Source organism: Chelmon rostratus, chromosome 13 (assembly GCF_017976325.1).
Source record: "Chelmon rostratus isolate fCheRos1 chromosome 13, fCheRos1.pri, whole genome shotgun sequence".
Taxonomy (NCBI): domain Eukaryota; kingdom Metazoa; phylum Chordata; class Actinopteri; order Chaetodontiformes; family Chaetodontidae; genus Chelmon; species Chelmon rostratus.
Genome location: NC_055670.1, coordinates 8,445,192 through 8,466,377, shown reverse-complemented (window position 1 = coordinate 8,466,377; position 21,186 = coordinate 8,445,192). Strand labels below are relative to the sequence as shown.

Sequence of the window (21,186 nt, the reverse complement as noted above, 5' to 3'; positions counted from 1 at the left end):
CTGCGCGCAATGAATGCCACGTACTGGTTGACGTTTACAGTTTGGAGGACACTTCCTGATGCTGGCACCCGGGTCTAGCTAGGCTAGCTAACAGACTTAATTTTCACGGTTTTGGGAAACCTGTGAAAAGCAGCGTGGGCAAGTCGTCTGATTCAGGTAAAATATTTTCAGTTGTTTGAGGTCCGGCTATAGTATTATTCAGTTTTAATCACAAAGCAGTTTCTGTGGTCTTCCTATTTGGGTGGTATGTTGCTAGCAAGCAAGCTAAGAAGTTAGCTTGCTAGCTTAGCGACGAATGTTACGTTAGCTACGCAGGGAGCTAACGCTACGCTAGCTCGCCCAAACAGGTGTCGAGACTGGTTCGTATGAAGCAACTTAAAAGAGACCACTTACTCATCTATTGTGCCTTTAAGGAAGTCTAATTTTGGGGCGTAGTTAACTGTGAATTCCTATGAAAGATAGCGATTACAAATTACACAGGAAACCGCTTCTGCCGACTGATGCTACTAAGTGAAATGAAAGTATTCTATTTTACTGCAACTCCTGGAACTATACAATTAACTAACTATATTATTGCTTTGGACTTCGCATGCATAGTTTGTATGTCATGATTGACACGACAATGATGAAACGGCCTCTCAAACGTTAGCAGTCAGTAGATTGCTGTGTATGGGCCACTGACAGATGACTCTGCGATTGAGCGTCTTTAACAATCAACGCCAGCTAGACTTTAAATTTGGCGATCCCTTTCTAAATATATATTTCCAAAGCACCAAACGTTCATTTGGTAATGTCATTATAGATCGCAATCAGTTTGTTGTTGCCCCAAACGTTAGTGTAACGCTATGCTAAAAGTTAGCTACCACACAATCCCTAGCATCCAGCCAATTATCCATCTGGCTAGAACAGTCGAAGCCGGAGCATTTCTGGAATTAAATTCACAGTCGTGTGCTGTCCAGCGTAGAACATCATCAGATAACGCCATAATTAATCCAAGTAGTACCTACACACGATCAATGAGAGACGTTAATTTATCACGTTTATGACTGTTGGCGTTGTCTGAATGAAGATAAGTAACGTTAAGTTACAGTTACATCGCAGATCTATGATTGCATAGCAGCAATATCTGGTAGTTTCGCCTGTCTAGCATACAAATGATCGCTTTCTATTTTTCTAAAAGATTCACTGAACATAGTTAGAAGCTTTGATTCTCTAATCAATACGGTTGATATTTTGGGTCAAAGTCTCTATAAAGTTCTGTAATAGCATAGAATTGTTATTGCCACCTCACTGGGTAATGTTTGACCCTTAGACTCGACAGTTCAAGAGACACTGTGTGAAACTGTGGTGTGCCACATTGACTAGATTTTTAGATAATAACCAGTATAAACCCTGCAGCGAGATAGCCTCATTGTTAAAGGTTGATAGAGACCGTTTGATCAACCCTGAGTAAAGAGAAACTCTGTTCCACTGTTTGCAATTATCACTTTGCCTTTGAGAAAGATAATAAACTTCTGTTACAATAAAGAGGAGCTTCTAATTAAATGTAATCACATTGTCCTTGTTAATGTAATAACCACATTTTAATCATACATAACAACTCTCCCACCAACCACTTCCCTTGACCTGTTAACCTACTTCCACAGACCCAGTCTTATCTTATGCCTCAATTTGACTATTATGATAAATACATATTGATGTTATTATTTTAATTAATGTTGAAAGACATTTTATTCCAAAAAATGGATTTACATGCATTTGTAAATGATTGCGATCTGTTGATACCGAGCAAAGTGACTGTCATAATTATAATCCTAATCTTGCTGTCCCAGTGGGGTGCAGCATGTTGCGGGCATTATAGTGTGTCAAAACTCTATTACTGCAAAGAGTATTGTCAGTAAAGTCAGTTACCTTGATGCAATTGATGAGTTAAGTTAATTGTGACCTCCTGAACCAATTATATGAATGATAGCTTTTCTTCTGTAATTCTGAATATATGGAATACTGTTACTAATGTGTCATACTTTAGGAGTAAAATTCAAAAAGGCCCTAATTAGTATTCAGAATAAGAATTAAAGCTCGGAGAACAGGCATGTTGTTCAGTTGGTTGTTTGTAAAACCCCCTTTCCTCTGACTTGTCCTCTGTTAAGTGGTGGGAGCAGAAGAGGTCGGACGGCACCATGAACGGCCAGCTGGACCTGACCGGGAAGCTGATCATCAAAGCCCAGTTGGGCGATGACATCAGACGCATCCCTATCCATAATGAAGACATTACTTATGATGAGCTAGTGCTGATGATGCAGCGTGTTTTCAGGGGAAAGCTGCAGAGTAATGATGAGGTTACCATCAAATACAAGGATGAGGGTGAGTCAGGACACAGGCCTTCTGTGCTAATTTGTCTCAAGGGTAAACGTGTGAATGTGAACACTAAGTTTTCCTCAGATTAACCTATTTATTATAAACTGGTGTATAATTCATGGTCCCGATAATAATTACTTCATCAGGTCACTTTGTCAATTGACCATGTAATAAAGTTGTTTCTTTTTGGCATCTTAACATGTTTTCTTTGGTAGAGACAATTTCCCTCACAGTGAATAATCTGGCCTCTCTTTTCCCTTTTTCCAGATGATGACCTCATCACCATCTTTGACAGCTCCGACCTCTCCTTCGCCATCCAGTGCAGTAGAATACTCAAACTAACTTTGTTTGGTAAGATTTTAAATTGTTTCCTTTCTGTCACACCTTCATAGACACACACAGTAATGCAAGTGAATTTTGCCTCAAGGAATCCAAACTTCAAGCCTGTTAATGTCTGTTTTAAATCATGTGCTAGCATCATCATGTGAAAACTGAAAACCAAGATGTCTCACGTCAGCTGTTACAGCAACTAGTCACTGGAGGGCAGTCCATCTTATGTTTCACACATCAAACCTCAGCTCTTCACTCTCCAAATTAAAGTTGCATAGGCTCCCTTCTGATTACTTTGGGGTGGAATTTCTGTGCATTTTAACACTGGTTCAGCAGACAAAGTGGCAGGCAGTCAATGGATGTATTCATAAAAGCCCTTTGTGCCAGTTATTCTGGTTTCTAATCATAATCTTAAATGTGTAATGTGGCTGCCCAGCTAAATCCACAGTCATTCAGTAGTCCTGTTGCTATGTGACACACGAGGACTTACAAACAACCAGCAAGTTAGCCTCACCCTAAGATGTCAGGTTGAGGCCTGTTTTTGTCTGCAGTAACAACAGGTTAAACAAAGTTGAAGCAAGCCTGGTAACTACATGGCATATACTGTGCATGCAGCTTTGTGGGTAAATAGTGATTTCTTTCTGGTTTGATTACTCAACCTTGCAACAAACTGGATATTTTCCAGACATCAACAAACAATAAATATATACAGGCTCTGTCAGCTTTTTTTGTGTATGATATTTGTGAATTTTGCCTGTGTTAAATTGATTAATTTTTGGTAACTGACAGAATTTGTGGTCATGAAAGCAGAGGAAGCAGATACGCAAGCTGAGTTAATGGTGAAGTATATTCCATCCATCCATGTGTTATACCCACTTGTGCTTGGAGGGGTGATGGAGGGCTGAAGTCGATCCCATCTGACATTGAATTGCACTCATCAGACATGCCGTCTGGAACAGCTTTCTTTCAATCAAGGCAAAAAATACATGCCCGTGTAAGGCCATCCACACCACATGATCTGAATCTGTAAATATTAAAATACAACTTGATGCTTTCACTGATTATATCTCCTGGCAGGCAATTTTTTCATTACATGTGTTTTTGTTAATGTTCATGAATGATTCTATTTCCTGTAAATGTTATTCTGTTAAAGGCAGGACTCTGTCCCAGTCGTTAGCTGTTGGATAGTCCAAATTGTGTTTCGGAGCTTTCTTCCTCTTGCCAGGAAATAAAGTTGTGGTAGAGGTTTACCAGTATATAATACAGGCAATACCAGTAACATATGCATGAGTAAAAGTCAATCTGTAAGATATCCAGTCTACAGAATAATGGTCTCAGCTGTCAAAAAAAAAAAAAAAAAAAAACGTGAGTCAAAACATAGCACCATGCTTCTTACAAATTTAATAATCAAATCTGGATTTGAAATTCATAATGTCTCACACAAAGTTAGAAATACAGTAACTCACTCCACTCTTGAATCTGTAGCGACAACATGATGTTGTTTCCTGTGCTCTGCTCCCAGTCACTCTGTCCTCTTGCTACTATAATTAGCCAGAGTGCTGTAAGATTTTTCTCTTTCTTAGAGAAAAATAGACTTCCTCCCAATCAAATCTGAGTCCTGGCTCATCGTGCCATGTCATGACCTCACGTGGAACTGATATTCTTGGACATGTGTCGAGATTGAAAGCGAGTGAGAGTAGCTGGAATCTCGTGGCTGCTCGTGTCTCAGTGAAGGACCCTCATGACCCCATGCAACTGTCTGTTCAGCATTATCCACTCAAACAGAGAAACTTGTGAGAGAAAGGAATGTGAAGCGATCTCTACTCTTGCAGCCGTTGTTTTGCAATGGAAATTTTACTCCACAACAGGAGTTTGTTGTGGGAATATAAGGGTTGAAAGGAGGTAGATTGATCTGTGTGGCACAGGTCGGATAGGGTCGGAGATTTTGAAGAATTTTGTTCTGTGTCTCCTGTGGATTGACAGTGTAATAATGGACCTTTTGGTTTGATTGATGATTTTATTTCATGAAGTAAACCTGACTAACTAGCGTGCATTTGCCCAGCATTCCCAAGCTCATTTGCAATGCTGAAGCTCCCTCTGTCAGCCTGGCTGGCTGCTACTATGAATGTCTTTGTGGATTCAACCATGTGATAGATGATCTCTGTAATCTCAGGTATTCAGCGTGTGGATTGGGACAGATTAGCATTCATAATGTACACATACTTAGTGTAGAATTAAACAGCTTTTACAGACCAATGAACTGTAGAATTCATGGATCCATCATGCTTATTTGACAATAGCTTATCACTTAGCTGTTTGTCATAATTTATCAGTTAAAAAATCTGATAGTGATAGTAAAACCAACAATGTTTTGCCTCAATGTAAAGTTAAACTCGCAGCTCTGTGGTAGCAGTATACTGTCAGCTCTTAGTCCTCTGCAATCACTTGTTTAAGTTTTGTGCTCACTATTGGTTTGGTTCAAAATCTGCTGGGCTGCTGACTCGTTTCTGTAAAGTCTCATCCAGATATTCCCTGCAGCCATAATTCAGATCTAGACCATTATCTACGTATGTCAACGAGCAGTTCAAGTTCAAGACAACATTGCTCCAAATGGAAAATAATCAGAATCAATGGTATCCAGATTCAGTAATGTAGAAAAATGCCTCATTAATAAAGGTATGGGCGAGGGGATTGTTTTCTTCTGTCAAAGCGATCAGGAGTCAAGTTCAATCCATCACCCTGAGGTCTGACACACAGATGGAGTCAGCTGTGCAGAGATGGAGATGGGAGGTTTTTTTTTTTTTTTTGCTCAATCCCCGAACAAATAAGGATTAGACTTACTTTTGTCATCTCTCTTCATCTCTCATTATCTGCAGTGAATGGTCAGCCTCGGCCTTTGGAGTCTAGTCAGGTGAAGTACCTGCGCAGGGAGCTCATTGAGATCAGAAATAAAGTCAACAACCTCTTGGACAGCCTGGAGCCCCCAACAGAACCGGGTCTGGCTGCTACAGCACCAGACAGCGGTAAGCACCCACACATACATGCACACACACACATATACATGTTAGAGCCTAAATGATAAGTCAGCTGATTTAAGCTTATTGCAGATATTTGTGTATCATTGTATATGTTGACCAATTTATAACTAGAAATTACAGTACAGAAGTAAACTGAGATTGAGGTAATATAGAAACAGTATCACAATTACATAGCTTGTCCACCAGAGAGCACTGACATGTTGATTTTTCAGCTGTAAAATGTCCTCAGTTTGTATCTTGGTCACAATTCTTTAGATACAGTATATACATACATACTGTATGTACTGTACTGTATGTAGTCATGTGAAAAAATTAGGACACCCCATTACATACTCAGTTATTCATTAAGAAATGTTCACATATCGATGTCTGATCTTGTTTCTATTAATCTCTGAAAAAGAAAGTGATTTAATTACAGGTAAAACCAACCAACCAAAAAAAACCCACTGTTTTTCTCATTAAGCAAAAGACATCACCGTAAATGCATATTCATATAGGAAAACATTAGGACACCCTACCCCCTAATACTAGTGTTACCCACTTTGGCTGAAATAACTTCAGTGAGACGCTTCTAGTAACCCCCTACCAGTCTCTGACATCGGTGTGATGTTTGAGGGGTTTCTTTAATGCACAGCCCATTTCAGGTCACCCCACAGCATCTCTATGGGATTAAGATCTTGGCTTTGACTGGGCCATTCCAGGACTCTCCAATTCTCAGTTTTCACCCAGTCCTTGGTGGATTTCCGGGTACGTTTAGGGGCATTGTCTTGTTTTAGGGTCCAGCTCCGCTTCAGTTTCAATTTTCTTACTGATGGTCTCACACGTTCTTCAACCCCCTCTGATACACTGTAGAATTAATGGTAGATTCTCTGACGGTGAGCTGGCCAGGTCCTGTTGCAGCAAAGCATCCCCAAGCCATGACACGTCCACCTCCATGCTTCACAGTTGGTATGAGGTTCTTTTCCTGGAACGCAGTATTCGGTGTGCGCCAAACATGTCCTCTGTTCTGGTGTTCAAATAATTCAACTCTACACTCATCTGTCCAAAGAACATTATTCCAGAAGTCCTGTTCTTTGTCTGTGTTCTCTCTGGCAAATTTCAGTCAGGCCTTAATGTTTCTCTTAGAGAGCAAAGGCTTCCTCCTTGCACACCTTCTGTGAAAGTTAAACTTGTGCAGTCTCTTTCTGATTGTAGAAGCATGCACTTTCACATCAGCAGTCGCCAGTACCTGCTGTAGGTCCTGTGATCAGATTTTAGGGTTTTTGGAGACTTCTTTAAGCATCTTGCGGTGTACTCTCGGGGTGAACTTGCTTGGACGGCCAGACCTGGGCATGTTGGCAGTTGTTTTGAATGTCCTCCTCCACTATTTTCCGTACAGTGGAATGGCTGATTTCAAGATCTTTTGCGATCTTTTTCTATCCCTTACCAGACTCATATGCTGCAACACTCTTTTTTCTGAAGGCCTCAGACAGGTATTTTGATCTCACCATGGTGTTTACTCTCACTTCAACACTCAGGAGTACACCAAACTGAATGACTGAAGTTTGAATAGGGCAAGTCTCCTTCAAAATGCTGCGTGACAATGCTGTAATCATGTGCACCTGCTGTGATACACCTGTGTTTGATTTCAGCCAATTTAAGAGGGAAGAAATGTCGGGGTGTCCCAATTTATTCCTCAACAGAAATTGCATTTTTATTTTATTACATTTTACAGAACGTTTTTAAAAATATATTATTCAGTTTTATTTGTTTAGTTATATTACTTGAATCTCCCAGTATTGTTAAAATAGATATTAAATATCCATGCGTTTTAAATTTGCCAAAAAACACACGTTTTCATAGGATGTCCTAATTTTTTCACATGACTGTATATAAGGAATCCATATCAAGATTGTTTGTATATGTTATCTGCTTATGTTAAAATAAATTTACTACGGGCCTATATATAGTGGGATTTTTTTTAAACTGCCAAATATTGCTCTCAGTATTGGATTTAACACATGTACTCTTTGCAATGTCTTGAGTCATTTGCAGTCTTTCCTCCACTGCATGTGTCCACCACTGCTCTTTTATAACATGAAAACTTCTGCTCATTGCTTAAAAACACCCAGACATACTAATATTAATACATTAGTTAAATTAATAGTTTTTAAATTGGAAATGAATTTACAGCTCTTGCACGTGTGTGTATGATAGACAAGATAATCTTTTGAACCTATGGCATAGGTAGTGGCATTCACGCACAGTCCAGGTGGTTTGACTTCTCTTTTTTTTTTTGTTATTCTTATTTTTAAGATCGCAAACTTTGTCTCAAAGCTTTCTTAATCCCACTGATGAGAATCACGCGGCCTCGTTAACAATTAAGACTTGTTCACATTCCGCATGCTCACTGCCAGTTTGTAAGATCTGTTTCCCACAGGGATGTTGGCACCAGACTGAGACAGTTTATAAGGGTCAGTCATTGTTGGAAAGATTTGTCTGGAATTATACACCACATTTGGAGCTTTAATTTGGTACTGCAAAAAATGCTGGTTTTGTGTAGTTTGATTGTGGTCACTCACACCTACACACAGATGCACATCCCAAGTTTAAAGATGGCCTTCCATTATCATCAGAACTGTGGCCAAAGCCTTTACATGTGCAGTCATTACAGCATAGTAGTAGGCTGCTGTAACGTTTTGCAATTTTTCAGTGCTGTCCTCTGGCACCATTCTGAGACAAACAGGTGGGATTTATAAACAGAAATCTGCATATGAATGCAGAATCTGTAGGCAAGGGAAAAGTTTTTCTTATCAGAAGCATTCTGGTTTTTGTTCGTAGTCCCAGTAGTACTGACCAATCACATTTGATTGGGCTTGGGTTGCATGCAGGTAAACAGTCCGCATGGAAAGCAAAAAAGACAGAAGACATTGCCCGAAATGCAGTCTCTGATAGCTGCATAGCCTTCAGCTATCATCTGACATAATTTAGCTTTTTATTATCTTTTTTAACAGCTATCTGCGTTCTGAGATAAGCCGAATTGTTGAGCTGTTGTCAAATTTGAAAATCAAGTTGCTAATCAAACTGTGAACAATGACTGACATAAGGAATAGGAAGTATTAGTCCAAGTATCCTTTATCTAGGTATCCGTTGACTACACTGGATGCCCCGGAACACATTTTCGGGGCATTTTTGTCTTTGTCTCTGCTGGTTTTTAAATTTTTCTGTGACTGTGTTTGTAGAATCAGTGGATGGACGCGAAGGCAAAGTGGTGGCAGCAGACCCCACAGTTAAACAGGTGACTCCTGTCAGTGCAGCCAGCATGTCAGCCTTTGACCCATTAAAAAACCAGGACGAGGTCAACAAAAATGTCATCTCCGCTTTTGGCCTGAGCGAGGACCAGGCCCCAGGTATTGCACACTTCACAACTACAAAAAAAATAGAAGACGCTATTCATTTTTGAAAGTTTTCAGTATTAGCTGTCATGTAAATAACGTCTCCTCTGTATGTCTGTCTCCGTCTGTGCTATCTGAGCAGGTCCCCCAGCAGTTGCACCAGAGGAGCGCTCAGGAACCCCTGACAGCATTGCCTCCTCCTCGTCTGCAGCCCCTCAACCAGGAGTGCCCCCACAACCACAGGCTCCCTATGCTGGAGTACAGCAGGGACCCCCAGCTGGCATGGATGGTGAGGCACATGCAACCCTAAGAAATCCCAAATACACGCATGCCATATTTAATACACCATAATTGGCGAACACACACATGCTCTGCTGCAGGTATGTGTCTCTGTTAGAAAGAATGCATGATGGGATAATATCCTAATGACCACAGGCATTTGGAGACCCTGCAGTATGGGTGGTTAAGCAATTGCACTCTCTTTTACAGTGGTGCTGTTATATGAGATGTTTTCCCAACATTGCCACCAACGTAGCCTCATAAAAGTGTCACCCCCTGCTGAGAGAGTTTGAATGTGTTGCCCTAAACTACCAATCCAAGCTCTTCTGTCTGACAAAGAGAAGTTCTGCTTTGGATCTTATAAACTCCTCTGGTGAGTTTCAGCTGGTATGATTTGATTTACAGGCCAGGTAGTTAATCTTTAAAGCATTCTGCATTTGTAGTTTTGGCTTCTGCAGCAGATGGAGCAGTCCACCACCCAGACAGACATGTTATTCCCCTCTCAAACCTTTGCCATAATTCATAAGCTATTCAGCGTTGTAATATTTTTAATGTAAGAATTTGTGTAGAATAAATCAAAACCTAATCAAATTCAACAGTGTTATCCAAAGAAGGTCATCCATTGGTCGGAGGAGCAAATAAATATGAAAAGCAATGGAAAAATACACAAAGTAAAATAAAGGAAATACTCCCAAGAAGAAGTTGTACCAAAACAGCTATGCAGGGTTCCTTTGGGTCCTGTGTCTTGTATATTCAAACCCCCCCCCACCCCCCACCCCCCAGCTGCTAATTTCCCCTCTGCCCCACTTACCTAAAATGTCCCTGCAAGTCATCTTACACACACAGTACTGGAGTAAAAACCTTAAAACTAATTCAAATTTCGGAAAACAAACAAAAAAAAAACATCATAAACATGATGGATTCAAACTGCAGTGTTTGTTATTTTTATAATGTTGTTCGTTCCAGTTCAGTCCTGTCTCAACTGGGGCCTTCACATCACAGTACAGGCCTGTTATGCACGACAACGGCCCTTCCTTTTTTCTGTATGTGAGATACAGTGTCATACCCTGCTTTGACTGTGACCACTCTGAACACAACAATAATGTAAGGTAGTATATGTATGACAGAGTAGCATCAAAGAATGAACTAGACAATACTGTATTACCTTCGTTTAGTGAGCTGTGTTGGTTAAATTCCACATACCTTCTTTTTTTTTCGAACTGGATTACAGACAGTGTCACTTCCATCCTGTCAGCTGTTAGATGAGGTGATATGTTAATGGAGTGGAAGAATATTGTTTTGATTTGAGTCAAGCAAACTCGAGGAAGCCAAGAAATTGAAAGCAATGGATTTCAATTGAGGGAACAAATCGAGGGGGATATTAGATAGGATGAATACACAATATTCTGTTTAACCAATTTATATTTAAAGAAGCTTTCATTTCACTGATTTACACTTTACTGAAGGCACTGTAAGAAAAACACACTGTCGAAGCAACAAGTCTCACTGAACGAGAAATGATCCTTGAGTCTCAGCTCTGTGGAGTGTTAATCAACACTGTGTAAACAGAGTATCAGTGGAATTAGAGTTTATCTTACTCAGCAGAGACCGTATCACAGCTCTCACAGTGTGAGATTTTTAACATGCACATGTTGGACCCAGACCCAAGGCCCAGATAAAGATAAATGAACAAAGGATCAGGCAGGATGTTGGCACAAATGACCAAGACTTATTTCACTAAGTGTTCTCACCACAATACCACTCGGATCCAGCTCAGTGGAGGAAATGGTCTTTTGTGCCAATCTCAAGTGTCCATTTCCTTTATCCAAAGTATCTCACTTAACATTAGGGAATTCTCTGGCTTGTTTCTCCTTTTGTAGTGTAGAATGGCCCAGGCAGGTGCAGCCACAGAGGTGCATATCGTATTGTTTATCACACTGCTGTAATTGGATTGGATTGTTCTCAGCTTGTGGTTTGGAAGAGCTGAAGGAAGAGACCACTGGAGCTAAGGAGGTGTCTGTTTTTGGACCCTGTGAGAGCAGCAGCTTCATCATTTTATTCTCATTCTATCAGAGCAGTCACACTGCTGACTCCTCAGAACACCTGCAACATCAGCACACATGTGGTATGACTACTTCCATTTAACTGGTGGTTTGTGGTTTGGCGTGGCGTTGCAGGGCCTATCCAAAGTGTTCAATAAGAGTTTATGCAGACAGAAGACTTATTCAGTTACTGGGTTAGCCAGCGACACACCATGTTGCACACAAACAGCCGAACCAACTGCAAGCTGTTGTGGTTCTTTCTGTCCCTTCATTAACACGAGGACCAGAAGAAACAACAGCATTTCTTGTCTAATTAGTCACTTATTATTGCTGATTTGATGATTGATTATGAGTGGTTTTCCATACTTATTTAGATGTGGTGATGCAGGAATACTATCATGGAGTCCAAGCTCTTCATAGTTACACAAATTGGCAGTCTTTCCAAGCCTACTGACAGGAATTAAGGTGATAATTTTAAGAAAATTCTACCATAAAACATTTGATTATGAGGAAAATAAACACATAAATAGGATTAAAAATGGTATCAGGCAAATCTGTGCTACATTTCTATACACAATAACGAAAAACCTACTGTACCAGATATAATGAGCCAATTGCACAGGATGACCTGTGTTAGTTGTAACTTTGCGAAGACCACTTAGCAAGCGAGAGACAGAAAAGGTGAAATAAAACCCCTAAACGTTAGAATGAATAAAAGTGAAGTTGTCCCAAGCTGATCGGGCCTATTTCAGATGTCAGGAGTCGCATTGTATTAATGCAATATTTTTGAACCAAGGCCTTTCAGTATTTGAATCAAGCAGCTTGTGAAAAATAATGCGTGTCAGAACAGCTACAGCTGTTCAATATGTCAGATGCATTTTTCATCAACATTTACACAAATATGCAAGAACCTGTTCAGACTCTCTAACAGCAGACATCCAGTATTAAAGGCCTCGCATTGGAATGGAGGCCAAAAACACTTAAACGGGACATCCTCAGATAAAAGTTTAAAACATTCAGCTTTGGCCTCTCCAAGTAGTTGTACAAATGCAGACAAACCTACTTAAAAAAAAGAGTTTCGGGAAGTTTTGGAATAATTGTATTATCCCCTTTTTTACATTTAATAATCTTAAATAACATCCAGTTTGCTATTAGTCATACAAAAACATTTGGAGCAAGACAGGTGGTGTGATGAAGAGGTACTGTAACCCATCTGATACGGCTGTGGGGGGTATGTCAGACAAAATGTTTGGGTACCACTGGTCTAGGTCAAGTACTGAATGTGGCTGGATTTGAGGTTTTAATTAGGCTGACCGCTCATTAGTGTCGGACTGAGATTCAACTAAAACCCCTGTGTCAGCAAGCATTAAATCTGCTTAATCTGCACTTTGCCTGCCTGTGGAGGGAGACAAGTACAAAGATCATTTCCCCACAGACATCAGTAAAGTATTGTTATTATAGGAATTGGAAGCTTTTGCTTTATACCATCTTGTAATCTTGTAGCAGGTTGTTAGATACATCTCCAAGTCCATCGTGGCAACAAACAGTTCATCTACTCCTTCCTGCAGATGGTTGGCACACAAAGACATTAAACTAGATCCTGTCCAGCCTCCTCTCCTCACTCCGCAGTCTTTGTCCTCACATTATTCCTGCCTCTGGTTGCAGACTGTTCGTCAGAATAACAAGCCAGTCGATGCGCAAGAATTTGTAAAAGTTAATACAGAACATTGGATGCCAGCTGAGCATGTCTGGCCTTTTTAAGGGTCGCCTTAAGCTAGCTTTTCATGCAAGCTTAGGTTACTTGTTACCTTAAGAATGCTGCTGCTAACAGGATCCATAAGTAGATGGTAAATATTTTGACGTGTTGTCTGTCAGATGCTGATAGACCCTTGGCCATAATTTACATCTGTGCAAGAAAGAACCTGTAAACACATGTTGTAGCAACGGCTCAAACATTAGCGTAAGGCCCTTTATCAGATGGGCAGATGTGTGTTTGGTGTAAAATGTTTACTTAAAAATAGGACCTTGTTCTCATGACTCCTTCTTTCGGCATGCTTAGAGGTCAGCAGAACTACAGCCAACTCTTCTTTGTTACAGTGAACATCATTTTCCCAACTCTGGGCCTTTTCTGCTGAAGCAATGCAGCTCTGTCTTCAGTGAGCCCCGAGTCATTTCTGAGCCCTCAGCAGACTCATAGTTGACCCCTTGGCTCCACTGGAGTGAAATGAGCTCCTCGGGGCAAAAGGGTCTAACAGCCACGCATCCTTCCATCACTCTTACATAACACCCATGATGGGTTACAGACCGGAGAGAACAGGAGAAGGAGCCAATTTAACACACATGCCGTCTCACACAATAAAGACCATGGTGTTCATGTTAAAGGTGCTGTCAGTGAGATAACAGATGGTTGCCACATCACACCAATGCTTATAAAAATACACTTCAGAGGTGCACTGTTTCTAGCTAAATATTTAGTCGTCAAGTGTCTCCCAGACCAATGCATATAGTCTAATATGACATGCTCTCTACTGGTTCATTGAGCCTCAGCTGCTTGGACTATATATTCAGTGGATGCAAAAGAAGGTTATTTCTGACTATTGAGGTCATCTGCCAGTAAAGAGTAACTTGATTGTCCCTTTCAAGTTTTGCTTGTTGTCACAATATCAGCCGTCCCAAACAGTGGAAAATCAGCACCAGCGCTTGAAAAACCAGTGAACCCTCTTTCATTATGCCTTCTCTCGCTGTGCTTTTCATGTGTCGTCACCCCAATTTATATGCCAGGCTGGAGAAGAGTTCGGCCTCGTTAAGGGAGAACACTCGTTCGCCAAGTCTTTGCATGTTTGCTGAACATTCAGGCACTCGGTGGAAAACTTGATGAGCAAATGGACGAAAAAAGTTTCCATGTTTTTGAAACATAAAAAAGATTTGCATTGACATCTATGTCGAGCAAGATATTACAGATTAGTCGTGATCCTGCTCAGATGTTGTTAAGTCTAGCATGATGTTCCAGGCTTCCCAGAGGTCTTTACAGCATTTCATTTTAAGGCACACCGTCGTGATGGCTTGAGTTGTAGAGATGATGGCGACCGTCCTCAACATGTGCACATACGCAGTGTGGACTGGTGAAGTCATAGTGAAGTGTAACAGGAAGTCACTGTCTGCAAACACAGACATGTCTAGAAAACAACTCCTTGTCCCGATGCTGCAGGTTTGCCTGTGTGGATCATGACACACATGTCGGCCTCAGTTTCCAATGATTGCATCCTTAACTTTTGTGTGTCTGTGTGTTTATGTCTGCTCGGGCAGCTGCATGCTGCGCTCTAGCTCCAAGCCAAGACTTACTGTAAAGTGCCACAGACAGATACCTGTGGGTACTGGGCTTTTAGCAACAAATACTTGAACGAAAGTGGTTGCAGATGTTTTTCGTTGAAGCAGTTGTGTGTGATTCTGTCCAGATACACAGGTGTTTCCATAAAGATACACAGACCCCATTTACACTTATTTACTTTATGTGCCTTGGATAGCTATTTGATTTAAAAAAAAAAAAAAAATTGCATCCAATTGCATTTTAGTCATATGTTAAAAAGCTGTAAATGCATCTCTCTCCAAGACATGTAATCTTTAGCCCTCTCAACTGTAACTACGTCAGTAATTGGTCTGTGCAACTGATTTTGATTTGCATCTAGAAAAAATAACACATTACAGTCGGATTTGTGATCTGGCAAAAAGAGACACATGTATGTGGAAAGTGTGTTGAATCGCATCTGTGTCTGGATACAGAAGTGTAAATGGGGTCATAGATGTAATGGATAGTGGCTCATATTTGGTTAGATATCTTATTTTTGTGATTCATGTGTGCTGATAATGCTTGTTCCTGTCTCTTCAGGTCAGGTGTACCAGCAGTACCAGGCTCCAGGTGGATATCCGCCTCAGCAACCAGGTGCCCCGCCGCAGCAGCAGCAGTACGGTATGCAGTACCCTGGTAAGAGTGAAAGTGGTCAGGGTTTTAAAATAGAACAGGTAGCTGCTGTGTTGTGAAGTAAGCTGGCTCTCTCCTCTCTCTCTCTCTCTCGAGCGAATCAAAGAGACTCTGTCCCTTCCTCCCCCTCTCTGCAGGATACAGCACTCAGCCCGGAGCCCCTCAGCCTGGCCCTCCACAGCCGCAGCCGCCGCAGCAGCAGCAGCAGTTTCAGAACTACGCACCTCCCTCCTCCCAGGCTCCGGCCCCTGGTCCAGCCCCAGCTCCGGGCTTCCAGGGTGGCCAGCAGCAGCCCCATCCATCTCAGGGAGCCCAGCAGTATGCACCGGGAAGCTTCCCTCCTCAAAACTATACCTCCCAGGCCTCCCAGCCTGCCAACTACAGCATGCCGCCCAGCTCCCAGCCTGGCTCAGGGTACCAACCCCGCCCTGGATACACCCCGCCTCCAGGCAGCACCGTCACCCCTCCACCAGGAGCTGCTAACCCGTATGCCCGCAACCGCCCCCCTTACGGCCAAGGCTACACTCAGCCAGGCCCTGGATACCGGTAAAAGAGGATAGCGGATGTTGCCGATCCTCACACGCCCCTCAAATCCCCCACCCTATATGTGGCTCCAACTGTTTGGCGTGGGTGCAGGAAATATGGTCTACTGCTCTGCATTCCCCCCACCCCCATACAAATATCAAATCCAAATATGAAACAAGCAGCTCCCCCAGTCTGATGGTTAGTGTTTGTATGCCGTCTCTCCAACACACCGCTCTGTTCTGGCCCTGGTGTCTGTTCCTTGTGTTTCTCCCCCCCCCCCTCCTGTCTCCACCACCACCGGTGTCTGCCCTCTCGCCTCCGTCATTGTAAAACTGTAACCAGTCTGTTTGCACACACCTGGAAGACCAAAACAGGCTGTTGCACAAACTGTTTATTGTTCTTTTCATGGTAACGCTTCATTTCGCGAGTGAGATCAGCATCCACATTCTGCCTTTGTGTCACACATGTCAACGACAGACATCTCAGCCGCTTGTGTTGAGATTACTGTGTGTAGATGCATTTATGAGACGCTGTCTGAATGAAAAGTTACCCACCTGTCATTTGTTTTGTCTGTTTGTTTTGTGTTTTTTCTTTTTTTGATCAACTTCACCACCATGTCGGTATTAATGATGTGTCAATGAAACTGCCCCATGTTGGGAACACTAGCTAAGTGATGGCTTATGGGAGGTGTAGATCCCAGCGTCATGAAGAAGGCTTCGTTTGTTTAGCTTGTTATATCACCTCCAGTAAAGCTTGCTATTCCTCTTTCTCTTTCTCTTATCACTGGTTTTTACTAATAAATCAAATTCCACCTTCAAGTGAGATTAGTTGTTTATGTATAAACTGTAACATTTTTTTCTTGAACCTAATAAATGATTGAGACCCTGTCGGAGTCCTTTCTTCGTCCTTTTGTTTTGATATTGTGTAGCTCTTGGCCCAGCGTTGTCTTGCTGCCTTTCTCTTGACACTCTCTCTCTCTTTGTGGTTGCTGAGTTCATGTCTCTGTTAAGTTTGGCTTCTCTCTTCCTCAGCTCCTCCACCCAGATTTGGAAAACTGCAGTAATGCTGGTGTTCCTATTTCGTTTTCCTGCCTGTGGGTTGTGGTTGGCTGGGACATGTGGCATGCGAGTATGTGGTTGATCTTTCATGTCGAGCTGTCTCCCTGAGTGAGAAGAATTGAGCATACCCGGTTTATTAAAGATAATGTAGATTAGTGTATTCAGCGTCACTTTTCACCTCCCCTGTGCTGAACTGAAACCACTCTTTTTAGATGTTTCTGTCCACTGTGAATTGTGTGCAGTGCTGATAGGGTTAGCACAATGTTAAGGATTTATTAGCTCAGGTTAGTCTCTGCCTGTGGAGTGGAATTTGGAATTACACTTCATCCAACTCAGATCAGAGCTTAAGCACGGAAACAGTGCCAGTGACTATACATCATCCCTTAAAGGAAATGTGACGTTCTGGAAAATGCGCTGTGCTCAGCTTTCTTGCAGAGATGTTGAGCCTACTCTTGTGTCTGTACACTAAATAATGGCTAATGCCAGCAACCAGCTAACTTAGCTTAGCATTAAGACTGGAAATGGAGAAACAACTAACTTGGCTCTCCAAAGGCAACAAAATCTCCTGTCCAGGGCCTCTGAAGTTCAATAATTAGCGCATTAAGTTTTTGTGTGCATTAAACTAACTAGATATGTATTTGTGAGCTTTAGAGGTGCTGGTAGAGAGAGTTGTTAACAGGCTAGCTGTTTCCCAATGTTTCCAGTATTTGTGCTAAACTGAATTAGTGGGCTTCATATTTTCTGGACAGACATGAGAGTGCACATCGATCGTCTCATCTATGTTACATCTCTGCAAGAAAGCGGAGCGCGACAGATCTCCCAACATGTCGAACTTTTCCTTTAACATAAAAGGCATTGAAGTCAAATGGAAATGGATGTCAGTGGATATAAACACAAGATTTATTGCTGAAAACATACATGTTGCACCAGAAACAACTGCAGCCATGACAGGTGTGGAAAAGAACCTGGTAATGTCTGTCTGATGATGCTTTATGTACACTTTGTAGTAAAATCTGAACACAAAAACATAAATTATGTCATTTGCTTATGTCACTTCCACATTGAAGCACAGGTTGTGTGTTTATACCTTTTCATATATATTTTATTCTTTTAGAAAATACAGGATGACTGCACAAGCATTACAAATACATTAATCTTTCGTTGCCAAGAGACCCCGCAGAAACATTGGGGCTCGATTTGGGTAAAGCTGTTTTATCTTTTACCTGAAATATATCAAACTATATGATCCCTGGTATACAAATTGTATTTCACACCATATACATATATGAACAGAAGTTTAATACTGTGCAAACTGCAACTGCTAATAATCCCTTAGGGCCAGCAGAAGGTCGATTCTGCATGTCTGTGTGTACTTGTATTTTACATAGTCCAGATGTACAATGAAAGTATGATTGGCACCTTTCTGTACAGAAAGGCCCAATGTGTGTGCTCACTGACATGCAAGTATTGGGAACAATTTTTACTTTCTCGTCTCAAAGGCCTGAACACACACAGAATATTCAGCAACGATCCCCTTGATAAATAATATCATACAAGTTATTACACTTTGGGAGCCAGCTTCCCAACATTTTCTCTGTGATTACTGTATATTCAACATTTTGGTTCACTCAAACTCCTGCATTCTTTTGTCTGTCCTGACATTTTCGATAGATACAGAAATTAAGACCAATGTTACAAATGCACTCAATAGAGATGACACCTAAAAGTGCTGTACAGGTTCATATCCGGGAGAGCAGGCAGAGTTCAAACAGATACACCGCCTACAGTGTCCATGGTAATTTGAACAGGCCTCATCAGGCGTCTTCTTCTTTATCACCACCAAGGAAGTCATCCTTCCTGCACAGCCCCACGGGGTCTTACCACTTCCCAGGTATGGGTGTGCCACACTCGTACCAGCCCACGTATGTAATGTGTGACTTCCCTCCAATCTCTCCAAAGCTGACAGGTTCCTGCCTCATCGCCCTATAAAATCCTGGCACAAAGACACAGAGGAGGGTTAAGAGTCTGCATAACTGAAGACTTAAAATGATAATGGTTAATGGTTATGGGGAAGTCAAATACCTAGCCGGCTGGATAGCTGGTCAGCAGACATCTGGCTGCCGGTCCGTCCATCCAGGAAGGAATCCACAAACTGACAATGGTCCTCGCCGTGACCCGTCTGATCGCCAATGTTGTAGAACTTCCCTACAGAGGAGACAGAGGAAGTAAGGTTTTCATCCCTTGTTTTGTTTGTTCCTAGTTTGGGGTTTTTGGCTGTCTTAAAAGTCTGCTGAGGACTGGTTACGGATGCCCAGATTCTCTACAGAATGATGTTTGGATCTTTTGTCTTTCAACTGAAACATGTTTATTTTTCGAGATTTCACTTTCATTCTTTCATTCTATTTATTGATCCACTTTATTAAATGCATTTTTTTAAATTAAGCAGCTATGTGGGCTCTTGTAACTATATAAAATATACATAGTAACACATACCGTACCACCTATTAACAATGCAAAAATGCTTTAATGCAACAGGGAAGTTCCCTCAGAGCTGGTATTTTGGAGATGCACTGTGATTTGTAATTTGCTGATGGCCCCTGGGGACCCTGAGCAGCTGCATAGTTGACTAATGTTTCGATCTGTAATTACCGTTGAGAGAATCACTCAGGTAGATCTTGTATCTCAGGGAGTTGCAGAGCTGGATGCCCACAAACTTTCGGTACCAAGTTCTCTTCACATACTGTTTTCCACTGCATTCAGAGTAGGCATCGGATTTAAATGGGAACTGAGTCCAGATGGCATCTTTGCCTGTGAGGAATCCATTAAAGTCAATTGCTTAATATACTGTTTGTGATCTGTATAAACAGGATACAAAAGTAGTGATGTTTTACTATTTTTTTAAAAAAGCTTAAATTTGATGGAACAAACAGATAAGCAGGGAAAAAAAGACATTATTCACCTGAAACGTACTCGCTCACTCGTGGATCGGCTGCGAACGTGAGAGAAGGTTGCAATGAATAACGTCATCAAAACAACTTAGAATCAACACATAGCCATGAGACATCTTGAATTACTGTGCTAGACAAACCCAGACTTGTATCAGAGCCCATTTGGAATAGTATTTACAATGTTCAGCCCCAACAGGCTGCACTTTGATTGCACAAGGGCAGGAGGCCAATTAAGCAAAGCATTCCACTGGTTTTCATGACCAGCTCAGGGCTGCACTTCAGCTGCTTTATGATCGGTGCAAATTTAGCTCAGAGTGCTCCGATCACCAGGTGGATGATATGCCTCTGTCAGAAATGAGCCTCAGAGGACATGTGGTGAGCTGACAAGATCCCTGAGTCTTCATCAGTCAGACCCCAGTGCCATGTTGAAATCATTAGACTAACAACTGCCTAGTCCACCTTCTGAGAGTCAAAGCATTCACTGCCTGATAATTAGCAACGTGCAAGGTGGCATCAACATGCTACTAATTAGCCTCCTCATCAGGGTTTATCAGGTATTTTCTCTGGTATGACCTTAATGCATGAGATGGTTTGTAAAACTTGCCTGATTCTGTGCTAAAAGACACAGGATCACTGGAGGGTCCTGTTCCCAGCTCATTCCTTGGTGTTACTTTGAATTCATAACTGAAATAAAATAGAAAAAAAAATGGAATAAAAGGCATGATCCAAGCTTTGAGGAGTTTTCAATCTAAATGCCTCCCAACTCCAGAACTGGGACACATAATATTTTCATGCCTTTGATGGCGAAGAATGGCTGAGAGAGACAGAGAGAGAGAGAAAGAGAGAGAGAGCTGATGATTATTCCACGTGCTGCGTTCAGATGTCCGGGCGACAGCTGGGCCAGCAAACCCAGCCCAGGGGAGGGTTCTGGTGAGTTCTGAGACTCCAGATGCTGAAATCTAATTAAAAACTCAGTGACCTTCTCCACCCAGATTTCCTCAGCTTTTGTGTCATTTTGGCCAGTTTGTGTGCGCTGAACCAAGCGTAGTTCAGCGCACGGGCTGCAAGGGCACAAGTGAATGCTTCTAAACAAAGCACGCTCAATTCACCTCACTCTGTGAGATCCACAGGGAACCACACCAATGTACTGAGCCAGCAGTTCAAGCATGCAGCATTTGTCAAAGGTCCTTTTTCATGTACACAAACAACAGTAATGTTTACATTCAGTGCATCCTTCAGGTCTAACAAACATGAT

The 21,186-nt window shown here is 41.7% G+C and overlaps 2 protein-coding genes across 10 annotated transcripts in view; one reads left to right on the top strand and one right to left on the bottom strand.

Moving 5' to 3' along the window:
• The first annotated feature begins 13 nt into the window (after window positions 1-13).
• tfg (trafficking from ER to golgi regulator) lies at window positions 14-16,810 on the top strand. 2 transcript variants are annotated; one of them, XM_041950689.1, is made up of 8 exons: window positions 14-156; window positions 2,151-2,364; window positions 2,626-2,709; window positions 5,565-5,711; window positions 8,948-9,115; window positions 9,243-9,389; window positions 15,308-15,388; window positions 15,538-16,810. In XM_041950689.1, the coding sequence occupies exons 2-8, from the start codon at window positions 2,181-2,183 to the stop codon at window positions 15,948-15,950; spliced, it is 1,224 nt and encodes a 407-aa protein (XP_041806623.1). In that variant the 5' UTR covers window positions 14-156; window positions 2,151-2,180; the 3' UTR covers window positions 15,951-16,810. The 2 variants fall into 2 exon arrangements, with proteins under 2 accessions (XP_041806623.1, XP_041806622.1); XM_041950688.1 differs by having other exon boundaries at window positions 15,308-15,403.
• Window positions 16,811-17,870: 1,060 nt separating this feature from the next.
• The window catches only part of LOC121615844 (target of Nesh-SH3), a 30,192-nt gene continuing 26,876 nt past the window's right edge, over window positions 17,871-21,186 (bottom strand). For all 8 annotated transcript variants that reach the window (XM_041950306.1, XM_041950308.1, XM_041950310.1 and 5 more), the window contains 5 exons: window positions 20,536-20,615; window positions 19,943-19,972; window positions 19,633-19,791; window positions 19,066-19,188; window positions 17,871-18,976 (listed from right to left, as the gene is read on the bottom strand). In XM_041950306.1, the coding sequence (XP_041806240.1) occupies window positions 18,861-18,976; window positions 19,066-19,188; window positions 19,633-19,791; window positions 19,943-19,972; window positions 20,536-20,615 (508 nt within the window). In that variant the 3' untranslated portion in view covers window positions 17,871-18,860. The remainder of the gene's footprint in view (window positions 18,977-19,065; window positions 19,189-19,632; window positions 19,792-19,942; window positions 19,973-20,535; window positions 20,616-21,186) is intronic.

Bases quoted from the DNA above. Each gene is read 5' to 3' on its own strand.
- tfg (XM_041950688.1), top strand. From the start codon at position 2,181: ATGAACGGCCAGCTGGACCTGACCGGGAAGCTGATCATCAAAGCCCAG. The intron at 2,710-5,564 runs GTAAGATTTTAA...CATTATCTGCAG, and splicing joins ACTCAAACTAACTTTGTTTG to TGAATGGTCAGCCTCGGCCT. The intron at 9,116-9,242 runs GTATTGCACACT...CTATCTGAGCAG, and splicing joins GAGCGAGGACCAGGCCCCAG to GTCCCCCAGCAGTTGCACCA.